Source organism: Plecotus auritus, assembly GCF_963455305.1.
Source record: "Plecotus auritus genome assembly, chromosome: 1".
In the NCBI taxonomy this organism is placed as follows: Eukaryota; Metazoa; Chordata; class Mammalia; order Chiroptera; family Vespertilionidae; genus Plecotus; species Plecotus auritus.
Window position 1 is genome coordinate 91,936,922 of NC_137770.1, and position 19,792 is coordinate 91,956,713.

Consider the following 19,792-nt stretch of genomic DNA (forward strand, 5'->3'; position numbering starts at 1 on the left):
GAGTCTCGGGTTCAATTCCCGGTCAGGGCATCTACCCTGGTTGTGGGCTTGATCCCTGGTTGGGGTGCATGTCAGGGTATGTGTGGGAGGTAGCTGACTGATGTTTCTCTCTTTCTTTCTCTAAAATCAATAAAAGTATATTAAAAAAAAAGAAAAAGAAGCTGCCTCTGAATCATAATGAGAGCTACTCTGGGATAAATGCTGCAGGATTATGTGTGATGTAACGTGATGATTCTGTTATCTTACTGGTTCTTCCAAACAGCTCAATGCATCAAACACCAGTTAAAAAGTTTACAGTACTAGAACTCTGAACTCTTTTCTAAGTCCAGAAAAACAATGAAGGTGGTTATATCTACTCTAGGAACAATGATTTGCAAATAGAACATGCATGTAGCCTAAACAAAATGTTTAGTAATGATTTAGTGTTATTTTAAGCTTATTCAGGTATTTTGTAAAAAATTTAATTACTCAAGTTCTTTATTTCCCAATATTAACATGAAGATGTTAATTATTAAAATTAATCTTTGAAGTTATAAAAGACCTTTTTAAGTACTATTTTGCTTTTACATGAAGATTTCTTCTTCAAACATATGCATTTTCTAAATACTAATTATAATGGTGATATGTAAGCAGAGATATATACTTATTTATGTATTAAAAGGTGACATGCCAATTAGTTCAATAGGCTTTTTATCTGGGTGTTTAATAATTCATCTCTTGCAGAAAGTGCTTACATTGGCTTGATACTGTTCCAGAATCACGTGTCCTGGAAACTCTGGTTCTGGAATAGTTGCAAATCGCCGAATAACAATTAACAACGTTTGAAGGCCAGAAAGACGGAGCTGGTCACTATGATCTGTGGCAGCCATAAAAGCCATGCGAATTAAGTCGGCAAGATGCAGCACCAAAAAGTCATCTGCAAGATTAAAAAAATCTTATCAAGGAAAAGAGTATGCTGGAGCTAAGATTTATGTTAAGTTTTTAATTTAATTTCATAATCCAGACTTCCTTTTAAGTACCTCAGATTTAATTTACTGTTTTATTTTACCGTTTGTTAAATGCAAACTTTAAAGCTGGATATACTCCAACACTGTACTCATACACAAGAACACTATTCCAAAGCAAGTAGTTCTACAGCTATTCAAAAACCAAAGGCAGAATTATTATCCTTTAAAAGAGTGCTAATGGTACCTTCAATAAAAATTATGTCCAGACTTTCTGATAAAAGTACATTAGAAGATACTTAGGAAAATGGGTTTTGATGAATTAGTCAGTAATTTATTCCCTTTACATCAAGTTGAAGCTAAAACACAATGTTCCTTTAAAAAATAGTTTTATGGCCCTACCCAGTTTGGCTAGCGGATAGTGCTGGCCCACAGACTGAACAGTCCTGGGTTCGATTCCAGTCAAGGGCACATACCTCAGTTGCAGGCTTGATCCCTGGCACAGGTTGAGGTGTGTGCAAGGAGGCAATCAATTGATGTGTCTTTCTCACATCGATGTTTTTCTCTCTGTTTATCCCCCTCCCTTCCACTCTCTCTAAAAATCAATGGGAAAATACCCTTGGGTGAAGATTAATAAAAAATAAAAAAGTTTCATGTAGTGTTTTAAATGAACTAGATTATCTTGTTTCTGCATGTCTTGCCACACATACAAGTGATGGGAATATAAAAAAATTAGTCACTATAAAATCCTATATAATAAAAGCCTAATATGCAAATTGACCGAACGGCAGAATGACTGGCGGAACGACCGATCGCTATGACACGCACTGACCATCAGGGGTCAGATGCTCAACACAGGAGCTGCCCCCTGGTGGTCAGTGTGCTCCCACAGGGGGAGTGCCACTCAGCCAGAAGCCGGGCTCATAGCTGGTGAGTGCAGCAGCGGTAGGAGCCTCTCCCGCCTCTGCGGCAGTACTAAGGAGCAGCAAGCCAAGTGGTAAAAAGCAGCGAGCAGGCAGGCGGTAAGGAGTGAGGGGTCCCGGACTGCGAGAGGCATGTCTGACTGCTGACATCCCACGAGGGGTCCTGGACTGCGAGAGGGCGCAGGCTGGGCTGAGGGGCCTGTCCCCCCTCCAGTGCTCAGATTTCGTGCACCAGGCCTCTAGTTATAAATAAAAATTCTTTTCATTCCTACAACACATTGTTTGGCATAATAATTCTACCAGGGAAAAACATAAGACAATCATTTAACAATGTTCCAGCAATAAAATGTTTAGGGTACAAGTAATCTTTACCTAAAATGTATTTGAGACTAATTCAAAAAGAATAGCTATAGGCCACATTAAAAAAACCAACTCATCTTGGTAAGTGCCAATTACAATTTTAATTGGGAGCACAGGAATCAGTAAGCATCTATGATATACTGATTTTATACTATCAGTATCTAGCACATGCTCATCACAAATAAGAGACGCAATAAATGCTACTTGAAAAATCATTGAAACAGATACCTAATTCATATTCTCAGGCTGGCGACAGAAACATTTTGCTTTATAATTCTTTTGATTGGTAAAGAACATTTTCAAGGCATTCAGGTATGGGCATTGCTCCTTTGAACATGTACTGAAGTGAATTAAAAAATCAGACATTGAACCATAACACACATATTTAGGTAAAAATAATGAAACTAAATAAAAGGTTAAAATGGTCTTATAACTGTTTCCATTGAGATAGGCTCAAATGTTTTCTGAGTAATATCCATGGAAACAAAACAATCTACACGTAAAATTGTTGTAAGTTATAACTCAGAAAATAAATTTTGGGAAGTAGCTAATACACATACTACTTTCTAAGAACATGATTATTCTCTATAAACTTAATTCATTCTATAAATCCATTAATCAAGTTGTGAATATCAATTTAAGAAGCTTATTAAAAATGTATTTAGACATTAAAAATATACTATGCTTACTGTTTATGTAAAGGTATAGTCAGTTTCATAACTGATTTGGAAGAATAAAGATCACCTTTTAGTTTTATCTTTTAAATTAATATTAAACATATAAGCAGACAGAATTTCTATGTATAATATTTGTTTTTTTTTATTATTATGCCACTTACTTCTTGAATCCCTTTTTTTCATTTCTTGTGCTAAAGCAATGTCAAAATGTGCGCAGTGTGCACTCTCACACTGGTTAATTATCCTGCAGACACATTCAGCAGCGAAGACTCTAGTGGCCCACCGGGGATTGGTAAAAGGATGGGATCTGTCATCACTTCTGGTGGTCAGAACTGAGGCATCATCCCCTTTATCACCTTCCTCTTCTTGCATTGTATCCACACAAGTTACAGCTGTAAAATCTTTTATCAAGGAAGAGCACATGTAATCACAATCAATTGGAATATATATTTATAAAGGAACACAAATGACTTCAAATTCAGACCAGAATTACTGTTCATCAATCATACATCTTTTAACTATGAAAAGTAATCATGCCTATTAAATAAATATAATAACAGTGGCATTTAAAGAAATGCTGTTAGAACCATTCTAGGTCAAAGTAAGAAAGTTGCCAAATTATATTCAAAATGAAAAACTGAACATGATACTAGATACTAGGATAATAATAAATTCCCTGTGCTAAGGAAGATCAAAATTCTCTAGTAGGGAGTGTAGTGGATTGTGCTGGGTATGCTCTTTGAATACTGTGGCCTTGAATGGATTTATGAAGCTTCCTGAATCCACTGACAATGTCTGAAAGTATTTGTTAGAATAGACCCATTGTTGTCATTATAGTCTTACAATGCCCTGATAACCAGAGCCACTGACTGAGTAGTGAATTATTTCCTCTTTATACTGTTAGCTTACTAACTCTAGTTAAAAATAAAACTAATGCTATAAAACAAACCAACTTGGTTTTCTTTTTTTTTTTTTTTAAATAAATCTTTATTCAGATTATTACAATTATTTCTCCTTTTTCCCCCCATAGCTCCCCTCCACCCCTTTCCCACCCCACCTTCTGCCCTTACCTCCCCCACACTGTCCTCATCCATAGGTGTATGATTTTTGTCCATTCTCTTCATGAACCCCCCCATACCCCTTTCCCCCTGAGAATTATCAGCCCACTCCCTTTCTATGCCCCTCAACTTGGTTTTCTTAAGTTATCTTGTATGTCAACATTTTTTGAGTGTGTTATGATAGATAATAAAGTTATGGCAAAGTCCTGTCTTATGACTGAGAAGTCAACAGAAACTGATGTTTTCCTAGTAAGAAGGGACAGGGCTAAACTACAAAGTATAAAGAATAAATGGTAGCCCTAGCTGGTCTGGCTCAGTGGATAGAGCGTCAGCCTATGGACTGAAGGGTCCCAGGTTCGATCCTGGTCAAGGACACATGCCCAGGTTGTGGGCTTGGTCCCAGTGGGGGTCGTGCAGGAGGCAGCCGATCAATGATTCTCTCTCATCACTGATGTTTCTATCTCTCTCTTCCTCCCCTTTCCTCTCTGAAATCAATAAAAAAAATTTTAAAAAAAGAATGGTAAAATAAAATTGAGCTAGTGAGCTCAGAGTATAAATGCAAATTAAAAAAAGGTAGGTGAGATATCAGAAAAGTGCAATCAACCTGTTTGTCTATGCACATACACATTTTCTTTTAAAGGAAAGAAGTCCTTGTAAGTTCTTAAGTAGTAGAGATAGAAGAGAGCATTAAAGAAAATGTGGAAAATAATGATTGAAAGAGCAGGTCTAAATCACTGGAAGAGAAGAGGATCATTAAGAATCGAGGTAGAGCCCTAGCAGGTTTGGCTCAGTGGATAGAGCGTCGGCCTGTGGACTGAAAGGTCCCGGGTTCGATTCTAGTCAAGGGCACATGCCTGGGTTGCGAGCTCGATCCCCAGTATAGGTTGTGCAGGAGGCAGCCGATCAATGATTCTCTCTCATCATTGATGTTTCTGTCTCTCTTTCCCTCTCCCTTCCTCTCTGAAATCAATAAAAAAAAAAAAAAAAAAAAAAAAAAAAGAATCGAGGTAGACAGTGAAGAATGTAAAAATAAATAAAAATCCCAGGACATTATGGGATTTTCACATAATTGTAGAGATTAGAGCGACATTAAATTATAAGATTAGAGTAAATGAGTTGAGAGTTAATGAAATATAGTAAGAAGTTGGGTTTTAAAATACTGCAAGCTAAGGTTTGAATCCATCCCTGTGTGTCTTTGGGCAATTACTTAACCTTTCCAAGACTTGATTTCTCTATGTAAAATGGAATAATACTGCCTACGCATAGGATGATTAAATGGTTAAATCAGATCAAATATGTATAATACCTAGAACAGAACTGGTTTCTATCTTCTTTCTCTAATTTTTTTAAAAAAAATATGTTTTTATTGATTTCAGAGAGAGGATTTCTTACTCAAAGGATATGAAAGTTTAAAGATTCTAATACACTTTCTCACCAACAATTATCTTATACTAGCAAAGACAATGGGAAATAACACTAATATCAAACACTATTTGAAACTAACATTATTAAGAATGGAAAAGCTGGCTTGTTCAAATTGTCATAACCGTTGATGAATTTTCTATTATGTTGACTCGAGGCAATTCCTCAAATATTTATTGCATGCATGTAAACAAATGATGGGGCTATTATAAGTTAGCTCATCCTTTTTATAGCATAAATAAGGACTCTACGTTTTAGTTTGTTTTACACAGGAAAGTCATATAAGACAACAACAACAAAAAAGCAGGCTTATTACGTGTTAGACCTAAACACTAGCTTTAGACTCTTCATTTGAAGAAAGCCACAAACATAATTTAAATATTCAGACAAGACTGATAAATCATCACTGGCAAACAACTTTATATAACATTTTTACTTTCAATTTTATTATTTCAATTGGTAGTCGCCAGTACTTACCTGCTGATGCAGCAAGTACATCTTTACAAAGCTTTAACCAAAAGGAAAGTTTGTCCACTGCCATAGATGTGAGCATATGATTTAAAGTCTCTTTGATATCATGGCACAATCTCTGATCTGTCTCTTTGTCTAGTAAGGTCAGTAATGCCCCTTCAAGGCCCACTTCTCTGATGTTAGCATCTGACAAGAAGAAAATCGATGATCTAAGTAATACAGAAAACAAAACTGCCATATGAAAAGCACACACATTCAGTAGTTATTAAAATACTAGAGGCCCGTTGCACAATATTCGTGCAAGAATAGGTCCCTGGCTTCACTCACAGCCGCCTGGGAGCCGGCAAGTCCCCGCTCCCCAGCCGCCTGGGAGCCGGCAAGTCCCCGCTCCCCAGCCGCCTGGGACCCGGCAAGTCCTCGCTTCTGTCTGGAGCACCACTCCAGTAGCTCCCTCTGCCGCCCCCCTTTCCCCTCATAGCAGGCTTCACATCACTCTGTGCCTGCATATGCAAATTAACCTCCATCTTTGTTGGGTTAATTTGCATACTCACTCTGATTGGCTGTGGGCATAGCAGAGTGATGGTTTATTTGCATGTTTCTCTTTTATTAGGTAAGATTACGTCCTAGTATATTTTAAAGAAATAGTCCTAATACTGTGCCTTAACCTACTAAGGTCTATTTTAAGTCAGTTAGTTTGGTGTTATTCACGTTACTAACTAGTTATTTTTGTGTGCAATATTATTGAAAGATAGTCTTTATCAAGAATTTTTTTTTAAATATATTTTATTGATTTTTTACAGAGAGGAAGGAAGAGGGATAGAGAGTTAGAAACATCAATAAGAGAGAAACATTGATCAGCTGCCTCTTGCACACTCCCTACTGGGAATGTGCCCACAACCAAGGTACATGCCCTTGACCAGAATCGAACCTGGGACCCTTGAGTCGGCAGGCTGATGCTCTATCCACTGAGCCAAACCGGTTAGGGCTCGAGAGTTATTAATATGTTTTCCTTAAATTAGATAAACATTTAACATAATTAACGTTCAATACTTAATTAAGCTTTCCTTATTCTGGTAAGGAAAATGTTTTAAATTTATTAACATCAGAGTAAAACTCAGAAAATACCTCCTGTATAGAAAACAGTGTTTAATTACTACAACTAAGCCACTGAGGAACTAAAGAACACTACTAAATTAATATAAATTACTACACAATATTCTCATTGCAAAGTAATAAAGCATCTCAAGAAGAAATAAGTCTTGATCTAGCATCTATTTCCTATAATTCTGGAAATGCTAAAAGAACACATTTTCCTTAAAGATTTAACTCACCTAGCATTTATGAAAGCATTTATTTTCTAAAGATTTTTCCACTATTAGACTATTTTAAAAGAGGAACGATTTTTTTAAAGTTCGGAAGGAAGTGGTAGGAATGTTTCCAATTAGGGGTCTAAAGGGACAGAATAACCAATGCAATGTGTGAGTCATGACTGAATCCTAAATTTGGGTGGGGTTGATGGGTGTAGGAATGAGTCATAAAAGACTTTTTTTTTTAATAACTGAGGAAATTTGTATCAGAAGTATATATTCTATGATGTTACTAAAATCCTTGTTAATTTTATTAGGCGTGGAAATGATGTGTGGTCATATAAGAGAATGACCTTCTTGGAAAATGTAAACTGAGGCATTTTACATAGGGGTGCTTGATTTAGGGGTGCAAACTGTCATGATGTTTGCAACTTGCTTTGAGATGGTTTGGCAAAAGGTTTATGTATCTGCCCTAACCGGTTTGGCTTAGTGGATAGAGCATCGACCTGTGGACTCAAGGGTCCCAGGTTCGATTCTGGTCAAGGGCATGTACCTTGGTTGCGGGCACATCCCCAGTAGCAGATGTGCAGGAGGCAGCTGAACGATGTTTCTCTCTCATCGATGTTTCTCTCTATTCCTCTCCCTTCCTCTCTGTAAAAAATCAATAAAATACATTTTAAAAAAAGGTTTATATATCTGTATGTATGGAAAGAGAGAAAAAGATATGAGTGTCATAAAGTTACTAAGTAGGTGAATCTATGTGTTTAATGTACATTTCTATAAACTTTTCCATGTGTTTGAAAACTTAGAAAATTAAAAAAAGGAATTAGATATGAATTCTTTACTATAATTTTACTTGCATAGCCAATTCAATCTATAATAATAAAAGGGTAATATGCTAATTAGACTGGACATCATTCCGGATGTCCTTCCTGACGAAGCTGGGCCTGAGAAAAGCCAGCCCAGGTCCCGGGTGCCTATGGGAAGCCCTAGGGAAGCCAGCCTGGGTCCTGGGTGCCTGCGGGTGGCTGGAGGAGGTAAGCAGCTTGGATCCCGGAGGGAAGCCAGTGCTGGCACCTGGGAGAAGGAAGGCCTACTCTTGCACGATTTTTGTGCATCGGGCCTCTAGTAATTCTAGGAACATGTACCAGCATATGGACACAATCAAAGCCTAAAGCAACAGATATAGATAATTTCAATGGTGAATATAAATCAAAGGTCACTTGGGAGAATATCTCACATAGTTATGAGATTAACATATTTCTGATTAAGGTTAAGTAATTACAGAACAGTTTTCAAATGAGTTGTGTAACCTGTCTGATGACTACTAGCATACTAGTTCAGCAATGTTGATTAACTCAAGCCAGAGCAAAAGTTTAAATAATAAAACTGTTATTTAAAAAGCACAGCATTAGAGTAAAACACATTACAGATTTGAGAGCTTTAGATATTGGAAAGCTTTGTGAAGTCTGAGACCTAAAAGTGTGACAGCACTTTGGAAACTATATGTAATATATAATATATACTACTATGTGTGTGTGTATACACACACACACACACACACACACACACACACACACACACGGCCCGGTGCATGAAAATTTATGCACTTGGGGAGGGGGGGTCCCTCAGCCTGGGCTGCGCCCTCTCGCAGTTCATGACCCCTCGGGGGATGTCCACCTGCTGGATTAGGCCTGCTCCCCGGGGGATTGGGCCTAAACTGACAGTCAGACATCCCTCTGGCAGCCTGGGGGCTCTTGGGGGATGTCTACCTGCCGGCTTAGGCCCGCTCCCTGGGGGATCGGGACTAAGCCGTCAGTCGGACATCCTTAGCGCTGTCGCAGAGGCGGAAAAGGTTCCCACCACCGCCGCAGCGCTCCCAGCCATCAGCCCAGCTTGTGGCTGAGCGTAACTCCCCCTGTGGGAGCGCACTGACCTCCAGGGGGCAGCTCCTGCATTGAGCATCTGCCCCCTGGTGGTCAGTGAGTGTCATAGCAACTGGTCGTTCTGCTGTTAGGGTCAATTTGCATATTACTCTTTTATTATATAGGATATATATATATATATAATATATATATAAAAGTATGATATCATTACTATTTTTGTAGGAGGTAGGATGTTTGGATTTATATGTGTGTTTGGGTTACTTAATCCTATTTAATAAAGAGGGAATATGCTAATTGACCATCACTCAGTCACAAAGATGGCTGCACCCACAGCTGAGGCCAAGTTCCCATAAGGAGCCTTAACAAGCAATCAGCAGGGACCTGAGGTTACGCCCTCCCCTGCCCCCGTGGGGCTTGACAGGGTACCTCAGGCCACGTCCCACACCTGGCAGGGCTTGACAGGGGACCTCAGGCTGTGCCCCACACCTGGCAGGGCTTGACAGAGGACCTCAAGGTGTGCTTCCCATCCTGGTGCTGGGCTAGGGGACCTCAGGCTGCTCCCCCTGCCCCAGCGCCAGGCCGGGGGACCTCAGGCTGCACCCCCCCACCCTGCAGGGCTTGACGGGGGACCTCAAGGTGCACTTCTCGTCCTGGTGCTGGGCCAAGGGACCTCAGGCCTCACCCCCAACAGGTGGGGCTTGACAGGGGACTTCAGGCCGCGCCCCTCACCCTGGCACCAGGCCGGGGGACTTCAGACTGCACCCCCCACCTAGGTGGGGCTTGACAGGGGACCTGAGGCCGGGCCACCTGTCTTGGCACCAGGCTGGGGAACCTCAGGCCACGCCCCCCAGCTGGCAGGCCTTGATGGGGACCTCAGGCCTTGCCCCCCTGCCCCGGCACCAGGCTGAGGGACCTCAGGTTGCACGCCCTGCCCCAGCACCGGGCCAGGAGACCTGAGGCTGTGCCCCCCTGCCTGGCAGGGCTTGACAGGGGACCTCAAGGTGCACCCCCAGTGCTGGGTTGAGGGGACTCAGGCCGCGCCCCCCACCCAGCGGGGCTTGATGGGGGACATGAGGCTGTGCCCCCCACCCGGTGCCAGGCCGGGGACCTGAGGCTGCGCCCCCCCGCCTGGTGGGGCTTGATGGGGGACCTCAGGCCATGCCCCCCACCCAGAAGGGCTTGACAGGGGATCTCAGGCCGTGTCCCCCACCTGGCGGGGCTTGATGGGGAACCTCAAGGCACGCCCCCCGCCCCGGTCTGGGCTGGGGGACCTCAGGCCACGCCCCCTGCCCCAGCACTGGGCCAAGGGACCTGAGGCTCCATCCCCTGCCCGGTGGGGCTTGACAAGGGTGGGACTGGCCGGGTCTGGATCTAGCCCAATGAGGAGGGTGGGAGGCCTGGCCGGGTCTGGTCTCACGCGATTTTGAGGCGCATGTGGGTGGGCGGGGACTTGACACTGGGTCCTGTGGTGCGCCTCAGACTCTGACAGGAGGAAGGTTTTCATATACATTTTACTAATTTTCTTTCATCTCTGACACTTCTATTATAGAGAAAGGGCAAATAGCAACATTAAATTATTTCCTCTAATTAATCCCCTTTTAATGTGCACGAATTTTGTGCACCGGGCCACTAGTTTTAAAATAAAGGGATATACACTTAAAAACAAATCTTATTGGCTAAGAAATCCTTTAATTCATTTCTCAAATATAGAAAAGGCCTAAAAATCCTTTCATTTGAAGCAGATTCATCTATGGTGAATTTTATTAAATGAGATTTTGGGGGAGAAAGGCACATATAATAAATTACTTAAGGGCTAATCCAATTTCAATGGACTACTGTGAAAAAACTTGCTCTAAACCCAATGGTTCTCAAACTTCAGTATACATTAACACAGGGACTATAAAAACACAGAAAACAGATTGCTGGGCCTATTCCCAGATTTTTGCTTTAGCAGATATGGGATGGGACCAATGGTCTGCATTTCTGACAAGTTCCCAGGTGAAGTGGATGTTGCTGGTTTGGGGGCCTAAGTTTGAGAACCACTGTTCTAAACCAGTAACATCAATGGTTGAAATGATAATATCGTGAGCAATTGTCTCTTATAGTAGGTTTAAGACATATTATATATTCACTTTCAAATTTTGTTTTAAAAACTCATGTTTACACATAAGATTTAAGATGAAAACAATCACGTGAGCTGGAGATAATGTTGATAAAATGAATTACCTGGAGTCAACTCTTCTCTGATATCCTTAGCAAGCGTAACAGCATGTTCTGAAACTTCAGCTGCCTCTCTCTGCACAAGCTGACGTAAACAAGCCAGGACTGCTCTTCTCAGTAACAAATAGGGACTGCAAAGATTCACCTGGAAAATACCATTTGAGAACTGAAAGAGCCGAAATTCTTGCTAGCACTCAGTAAGTCTAAGATATTCACTGGACCCCTCATTCTGTCCAGCCCATCAGTGGGTTGGATGCAACTTATTACTGAAATACACAGACATTCAAATATTCTAGTGTATCTCTTTTTAATTGTTTAAAGTATTACATATATCTCCTTTTCCCCCGATTGACCCCTCCTCAGCCACTCCCACCTCCCCAGACAAGCCCCCACCCTCCAGTGTCCGTGTCCATTGGTTATACTAATATGCATGCATACAAGTCCATTGGTTGATCTCTTACCCCCCTCTAGTATGTATTTTTTATTATATAACTTATAAATAACTTAAGGAGTAATACATGTACTTGATTATTCAATATTCATAAACAAATCCAAGCAGAAGCCTCTTGACAATGTTAGAAGACATAACATTTATATTAGCAAAAATAGTTTTGAGATAAAAAATTGAGAAATAAATTATTGGCAGTTTATACATTTGTGCTCATGCAACTACAATTTTTTATTATTCTCTAAGTAAAACTTTACACAAATCTATATAAGCAATATAGTATACTGGTTAAAATGGAGGCTCTGGAGTCAAACTGTCTCAGTTTGAATCCTAGGTCCACCTCTTACTACCTTGGGCAAGTTATTTAACCTCTCTGTTCCTTAATTTCCTCATTTGTAAAATGGAGATAACACTATCCTCATCTCACAAGGATGTTGTGAAGTTAACACAAAGAAACATGCAAAAGTGTTTAGCACAAGACCTGGCAAATAGTAAATACTCAACAAATATTAGTTATTATTATTATTTTAATGTTTTTATTGATTTTAGAAAGAGAGGAGAGGGAGAGATAGAAACATCCATGAGAAACATCAACATGGATTGGCTGCCCCCTTCTGGGGATTGAGCCGGCAAATGAGGCATGTGCCCAGACTGGGAATTGAACCAGCAACCTCCTGGTGGTACAGGGGATGATGCTCAACCACTGAGCAACACCGGCCAGGTGAAGGTTAGTTATTATTAATGCAAGTCTCTATCAATAGTATTTTATTCAGGGTAAGTGAATGCACTTTCAAATAAAGGCAGAAAAAGTTTTACTCAGAAAACATATTCACCAAAAATGCTCTCTAGAGATAAATGTAATGGATAGCAAAATGTATGAATATGTATATCTACTTGTATGTGGATCTACATATATGTACATAGGTATGTATATATCTTAAAGATATAGAATATTTCTGCTCAGAATGACAGACCCAATACATATTCATTTTACTTAGAAGTGTTTAAACAATGCTAATTTCAATAGGTTGTATAAATAATATGGTAAATTACATGACTTGGTAATACCTTAAATGAGAAAGTAAAAAAAAATCAAAGGTTTCTGAATACAAATTTTTACTCAGTGATTTCATAAGTAGAATAAAGTGGAGATTTTTTTGAAATCTATTTTGTTTTAAATATGACAGTAAAGACCAGTTTGATATGGTTTAAGACAACGAATACATGTGTCTTATAATAGTAACTTTCCAAGTAAAATTTGAGAAATAATGGCTTAATTCTTATAGTGATCCTTAGGTCTGGTGTGTATGGGGGAAAAAAGGCCTGAAGTAGGTAAGTTTACTGAAAATGGCAGAGTAATTCTGAGTAAAAGAGTAGGTGTTGGAAGCTGGCTTTTTGATATATAAGAAGAAACATGCAAAGAAAGCTAAATCCTAATTTTATCAGAAGCCAAAAACAGAAAAAGTTTGTAAATATATCATCAGGGAAACATATGGACAGGAACTGCTTTATAAATATATTCTATTATATCCTCAAGCCATATCATGAACTCAAAAGTGGAAAGAGAGGAATGTTATTCACAAAGTCCAAGGTAATGTCATTCCAGTCATGTTTAAGAACTCTGTTGTTAGAAACTAGTACGAAGAATAACAGAGAAGTTAAAAGGTAAAAACATTAAGTTTGTTCATGCCCAAAATTATGGCTATATTTAATAACAATGACAGAAAAGCAATTTTAAAGAAAAGTTAATGAATCTACTAGTTATTTTAACTGGAATTTCACAAGCATGTAATACAAGGCAGATGCAGCATTATTCAGGCTGGTCAAATAATTTTTTAGAAAAAGCATGCTTAAAAGTACTCTTTATTTGTTTGGTAGAAAAAAAGATTGAAGGCTGCCACACAAAGCAAAATGGGATGCTTAGTATCTCCATGTCATTCTCCAGCATTTATAACGGGAAGAGGAATAGAGTGAGTTAAGGCAAGCAGACCAAACAGGCAAAATACAGAAATTAAATCAAACTGTAATTACAATTCTTTTCTGAAATGAATACATAAAATCAAAATGGTGCAAAATTAAGTGCAAGGAGTGAATATACCAGCTGGAGAAGGTTAGGGAGGATTTTTTTACACTGGTATTAAATAAACATCATGTAACATGCTACACATACTGGATTTTGCGTTAATGGTTAGCTTAAACAGAAATGCAGAGGAAAACAAAAACATAAACATCTACAACCAAAAACATGACAAAGAAACAGCACTGCAAACCTCAAAAAAGTTAGGAATCGAGGGTCAGGGACCTACCAACACAGAATTATCCAACAAGATCTCCTGCACAAAAACAAATGACAGACCAGTCAAGACAAAACCAAAAGATAAATGCTAGGATGACTTTGACAACAGTCAGCTAAGAATTAAAATACAAATGTTGATAGAGCTCTATCATTAAAACTGGTTTAGCTTCAGCTTTAAAAATATGCCATAAATACTTCATTTTCCCACTTAAAATATGAATTGAGCTAAGATCCTGAAAATAGTCATATGAATTGAGCTAAGATCCTGAAAATAGTCAATTCAAGATGCAAAGATATAAAATATAAAATAATTAAAAATGTACATTTGTGTAATTAGGTGTGTTTTTTTTTTTTTGATCTCTCATTAAGCTGTAGTAACAAAACCAGATCAAGTAGACATGAGTGTGACAGGAGTGATCTGGATTGCATTCACATGAACAGGTGTCTGGCAAGGGACAGAGTTAATGGTTTATCTCATCACAAGTTAATTATAGATTTTTTTTTTTTACCCTTGGAAGCCAAATTTTAAAACTGAGAGTACTCAGAATTGCTAGTGTAGCTAGGGTTAAGTTCAGAATAGAAGTTAAATAGCATGCAGTTAGAATAAAGTCCTTTACACTAAGATTTTTTTTTAAAAAAATCTTTGTTAAAAGTATTACATATGTTTCCTTTTTCCCCCATAAGATTTTTTCTTAACGATGAAAGGTATTCTGAATATTCAGGGAGTTTCAATTAATATGAAAACACTTCATGCTAAATAATTAAATTCTTTGTAGAAAAGAAAATCTGATCATAAAGTTGTTAAAACAGGAAAGCAAAATCTATTTCCCTACTACAAAGAATATTCTAAAATATAATACTAAATTCAATCTAATAAATTTAGAATAAAAATATTAAGACACAAAATTAACATACTATAGTGACAGCAATTTTTAATATGATTTCTGTATAAGGAAAAAATCATTTTACAGCTTAAATATTATGACTAACACGAATAAGATTTGTAATTGTTACTTCTGATTTTCTCAATTGCTCTGAATGTATCCACAAGGAAAATCTGATGATAATCTCTATTCTTCTTTATATGTATGTAACTTTTCTTGTCTAGTAAAAGAATAATGAGTTTGATGAGTTTGAACTGTATTTAATAAATGAATTCAAGTTAAAGAAGACTAAAAAGGCTATTACTGGAAATTTCCTACTACAATTTAAAAAGAAAAAAAAAATGGCGGTATCACTATATTTGAATGGAGAGTGGAAGTTAGACCAACTTGTAAAACAGTGGATATTTTTCAATAATTGGTTTTGGCAATGGTTCTTTAAATATAAAAGCAATATTCCTGGGGAAAAGTCGTTGAGAAGTGAAGGTAAAATGCTTTTCTATTTTCCTGTGCTATTTTCTCTAACACATGTTTGGTTCCAGGAACCAAAGTTCCCACCAGAAAAGTCAGTCATATCCTCTTTTTAAGAGTCTTACATAATTATGATGATCAAAATCAATATGAAGATAACATAATCTATGTTTAAGGTATATATTAAGAAAATAAAAACAACTGCTACTTAATAATTGGTTATTAGGTGCCTGAGACACGCACTTTTATAGGCGGCATCTTGTGTGATTGTTGTGTTTTACAGACAAGGGAGCTGATCCTGGAAAATGTTAGAGGATGTCCCTAAAGCCGCCTAACGAGGAGGTGGCAGAGCTAGGAGCTATTCATAACCACCAAGTCAGTCTGAAATAATGAAATGAGGACTGGACAAGAAGTTCAGGAACCTGGATCCTAGACTTAGAGCTACTACTGCCTAGTCAAATTATTTGAATTTTTGGTCCTCAGTTTATCTTTTTATTGAGAACACTGGTTTTAACAATGTTTGAGGTTCTTTCAAGTCTGAAATGCTGCATATTTTGCCTCAAGCCTGAAAATGAAAGGTCTGTCTACGTAAAGTAATAATTCTCAGCTGTCATTTTACTAATGCGAGTGTGCTATGAACACTGCAGGAGCAGAAAAAGTTTTCATTCCAAATGTAACAATTTTTGAGGCAAGTCCAGACAGAAACTGATGATGCTCAAGGTAAATCTTAAAACCACTGACAATTATGAAGCACCTTCTAAATTCATTAGACACATTAGTAGAACCAAGACATTGATGAAAATGCTGCTAGAATATTAAGGAAAAATGTTGTGTGTCCATCTGGGATGGAAAGAACTTTGTATGTAATGATTTGGAATAGAGAAAGAAGAAGAGGGAAAAAATGTTAGCACAAAATTTTCCATGTCCTATAGTATTTATATAGTACCTGGGATATTTAAGCCATACAATATATGCTTATTGATTAATAAATAAATATTCAAAACATAAAGTTCAACATTACTGGGAGAAAAACAAATCAATATGAGAGATTTAAGATGTGATTATATAAAAATTGGCTCCTCACTTCCCCCAAGAGGACTAGAACTGAGGGAAAATAGCTATTGTATACCCGGTCTAGAGAATAATTAAAATAAATCTAAGTTTCCAATAAAAGAAACTAAAAAACTCATTTGTAATTTTATACTCACACAGAGGCAGCTGACCAGGCTAGACAAGTTGACATGTCGTGGAGCAAACATATGAAGCTGCTGAAGGCAAGAGATGGCCTGCGCTTGAACAAGGCAGTCTGGGTTATCTTGCATCACTGCACAACCCAACAGACAGGACATCCTTAAGGTAGAAACTGAAGTACTGTTACCTAAAATGAAAGCAGAAAAGTTTTTAATAATTGGCCTATAAAATCATTACTCTTTTTCCAATTTTAAATTTAAGAATTTGTGAAGTAAATTTCTTCTACAAAAGCAGGAATAATCCAGCTGAAAGATTTTTAGATTTATTAGTTATTCTTAGTCTGCAAGGTTTTTGGCAACACAAATCATTAGGTAAAGAAAAACCTAAGACTGTAGATTATACCAAATTTTCATGAGAAGCGGAATTAGAAATTGCTAATAAACTTAGCCCTACTTGTATCAGTTGAGAGTTGCTTTCATATATATTAACATCATATATTGTGCACTTGAACAGATCAGAATATCTGAGTTTTCGGATGCAGTCATTTATTTCTTAAAAGAGATTAAGAGTTCTTTAAACTATTCTACTTCATGTCTGTTATTTTAATTGTTAAGAGAAGCATTTTTAGGACATATCAAATCTTTCTAAATATGTACTCCTTGTCTTTTCAAGGTAAGAGAATCAGACTGAATGGTATTTATTTAGCAAGATATATAATACTGAGCACCTACTACATGCCAATAACAACACAACTTTCTCTTCACTTGATAGAGGAGAAAACCAAAGCCCAGAGATGTAAGAATTTCCCCAAGGTCACCCAATTAAGTAGTGGTAGAGCTTAAAGTAAGTATAATGGTTTCTATGTTATTTTTCTATCATGCCATCATCCAGGATTCAAAGTCTTCCCAAGAGAACTCTCAACATTTTGCCAATATATCTGAATAGAATATTCTGTTAAACTTCACTTCAATGACAAGCATTTGAGTCAGTCATAGAAACTGAACTCATTTTTATATGTATATTTTCATGTAAAACATCCAAAAAACAGCTATGCATACCTTGTAGCTCTGGACCTAATGTAGTAATAAGGGCGTTCAAACAACGACCGAGACTTTGGTGAACTTCAGCATGAGTAGGAGGCACATTTAACAACAACATTATAATAAGAGAAAGGGTAGGTTCCACATGCATATAATAGAGTGGGCCCGCAGAATCAATGATCAATGACAGAGAGTGTAGTGCCCAGGTCTGTGAAGACAGAAAAAAAAAAAAATTAAAATGCTACAGCAGCATTAAGAAACATAAAAAACAATGAATTATTATTTCGTTGAAGCAAGTGATAAAGTAATGGCAAAGTAAAGTATTTGTATGCTACTTCTAACTTGGAAAGAGAAATGAAGAACTTTTATTTATTTATTTATTTATTTAAAATTTTAAAATGAAGAACTTTAAAAGTTTAAGAAAATCTTTCTTTAACTACCCAGTAAAAAACAGCTGAGAGACAATCATCTAATTTAGAATGGTATATTTAGATATATCTCAGCACTAAGAATTCCAAGATAATGTTTGACTAGCTAACAAATTGAGCTAAATCTGTTTTGTTGAAAATTGTTTATTGATTAATCTATATAGAGAATGAAAATTCAAGTTTTTAAAAGATTCAACAAAATCTACAACTACATGCGATAATATGAACAAATCTCTCAAAAACGATGTTAAAAAAGCCAGACATGAAAAAGTACATACCATATGACTCCACTGATATAAAATATATAAAAGCAGGCAAAGCTAGTATGTGCTGTTGCAAATTAGGATAATGGTTATCCTTGGTAGGACAGGTAGTAATTAGAAAAGAACATGAGGACAATATTTGGGGTACCGATAATATTCTGTTCATTAATCTAGGTGTTGGACACATTGTATTCAGTTTGATTCACAGAGATGAACACTATGACAGGTGCACTTTTATAAATATATTTTTAAGATAAATATATTTGTAAATATATAAAAATAAATATATACTTATATATTAAACAAACAGACAAATAAAATGCCCTCAAGCCAAATCTAGTCTGCCACCTGTTTTTATAAATAAAGTTTTATTGAAACACAATTATGGCCCTAGCCGGTTTGGCTCAGTGGAGAGAGTGTCGGCCTGTGGACTGAAGGGTCCCAGGTTTGATTCCAGTCAAGGGCACATGCCTGGGTTGTGGGCTCAATCCCTAGTGGGGGGCATGCAGGAGGCAGCCGATCAATGATTCTCTCTCATCATTTGTATTTCTATCTCTCTCTCTCTCCCCCTTCCTTTCTGAAGTCAATAAAAAAAATATTAAAAAAAGAAACACAATTATGCTCATTCATTTATATATTATTTATGGCTGCTTTCCTGCTACAATAGCAGAATTGAGCAGTGACAGAGACTATATGACTAAATAGTTTACTATCTGACCCTTTATAGAATAAACTTGCCAACTCTGGTTTAAATGAAACGAGTCTGGCCATGTACTGATAATCACTGAAGTCGGATAATGGGTATAATAGATTCCTTATAAAATACTCTCAACTTTTATGTTTTAATTTTTCACAATAAGAAGCATATAAAAAGTTCTTCCTTCAGGAAACCAACTTAGAAAGTTTTACTGCTTTTATCAATGGATGCATAAAAAAGCGTATAGTACTTTAAATGCTATAAAAATGAAATTCTGTTAAGCGAGAGAGAGCAGCAATCAAGAATAATCAGATTTGATGATATGGGAAGCCATGGAAAGAAGCACTTAATCAACAAAAAGTATTCAATATAAAAGTATGTACATTCAGAACAGGCTTATTCTTGAATAAGAGGAATATAATAAATAGAAGCAAAAAGTACTGTACTAAAAGAAGGGTGAAAGAATGGAACACCTCAACTTAATTAAGTACTAGATGATGTGGTGAGACTATTAATATAGTAATTCCAAGAATGAAAGCTTATTGTGGCTGAAGGATATGAAGTTTGACAAGAAGGTAGTTAGACAGGATCTTAAAATACTAAAATTTTGGATTGTCAGTTAGAAATAAGGAGAAGAGCAACAGGAAAAACAGAAGTGCAGATATGAGAATGACATGTGTGCGATAAAAGTAGGTAGATCATCTATAGGAGAATACCAGTACTTGTGTAGTAAGAGAGAAGATTCCTAGGTCAGCTAATGAAACTTGAGTGAGAAGTTGATCTAAGAAGCAATAAACAGTTTTGCAGCT

At 37.4% G+C, this 19,792-nt stretch overlaps 1 protein-coding gene across 7 annotated transcripts in view; it reads right to left on the reverse strand.

The window, feature by feature from the left end:
* HEATR5A (HEAT repeat containing 5A) overlaps window positions 1-19,792 on the reverse strand; it is a 123,889-nt gene that overhangs the window by 30,195 nt on the left and 73,902 nt on the right. For 5 of the 7 annotated variants that reach the window (XM_080643166.1, XM_080643163.1, XM_080643161.1 and 2 more), the window contains exons 20-26: window positions 17,614-17,803; window positions 16,573-16,742; window positions 14,023-14,049; window positions 11,275-11,413; window positions 5,862-6,041; window positions 3,066-3,305; window positions 735-916 (exon numbers count right to left, since the gene is read on the reverse strand). In XM_080643166.1, the coding sequence (XP_080499292.1) occupies window positions 735-916; window positions 3,066-3,305; window positions 5,862-6,041; window positions 11,275-11,413; window positions 14,023-14,049; window positions 16,573-16,742; window positions 17,614-17,803 (1,128 nt within the window). The remainder of the gene's footprint in view (window positions 1-734; window positions 917-3,065; window positions 3,306-5,861; window positions 6,042-11,274; window positions 11,414-14,022; window positions 14,050-16,572; window positions 16,743-17,613; window positions 17,804-19,792) is intronic. The other 2 variants (XM_080643164.1, XM_080643165.1) reach the window with 1 other exon arrangement.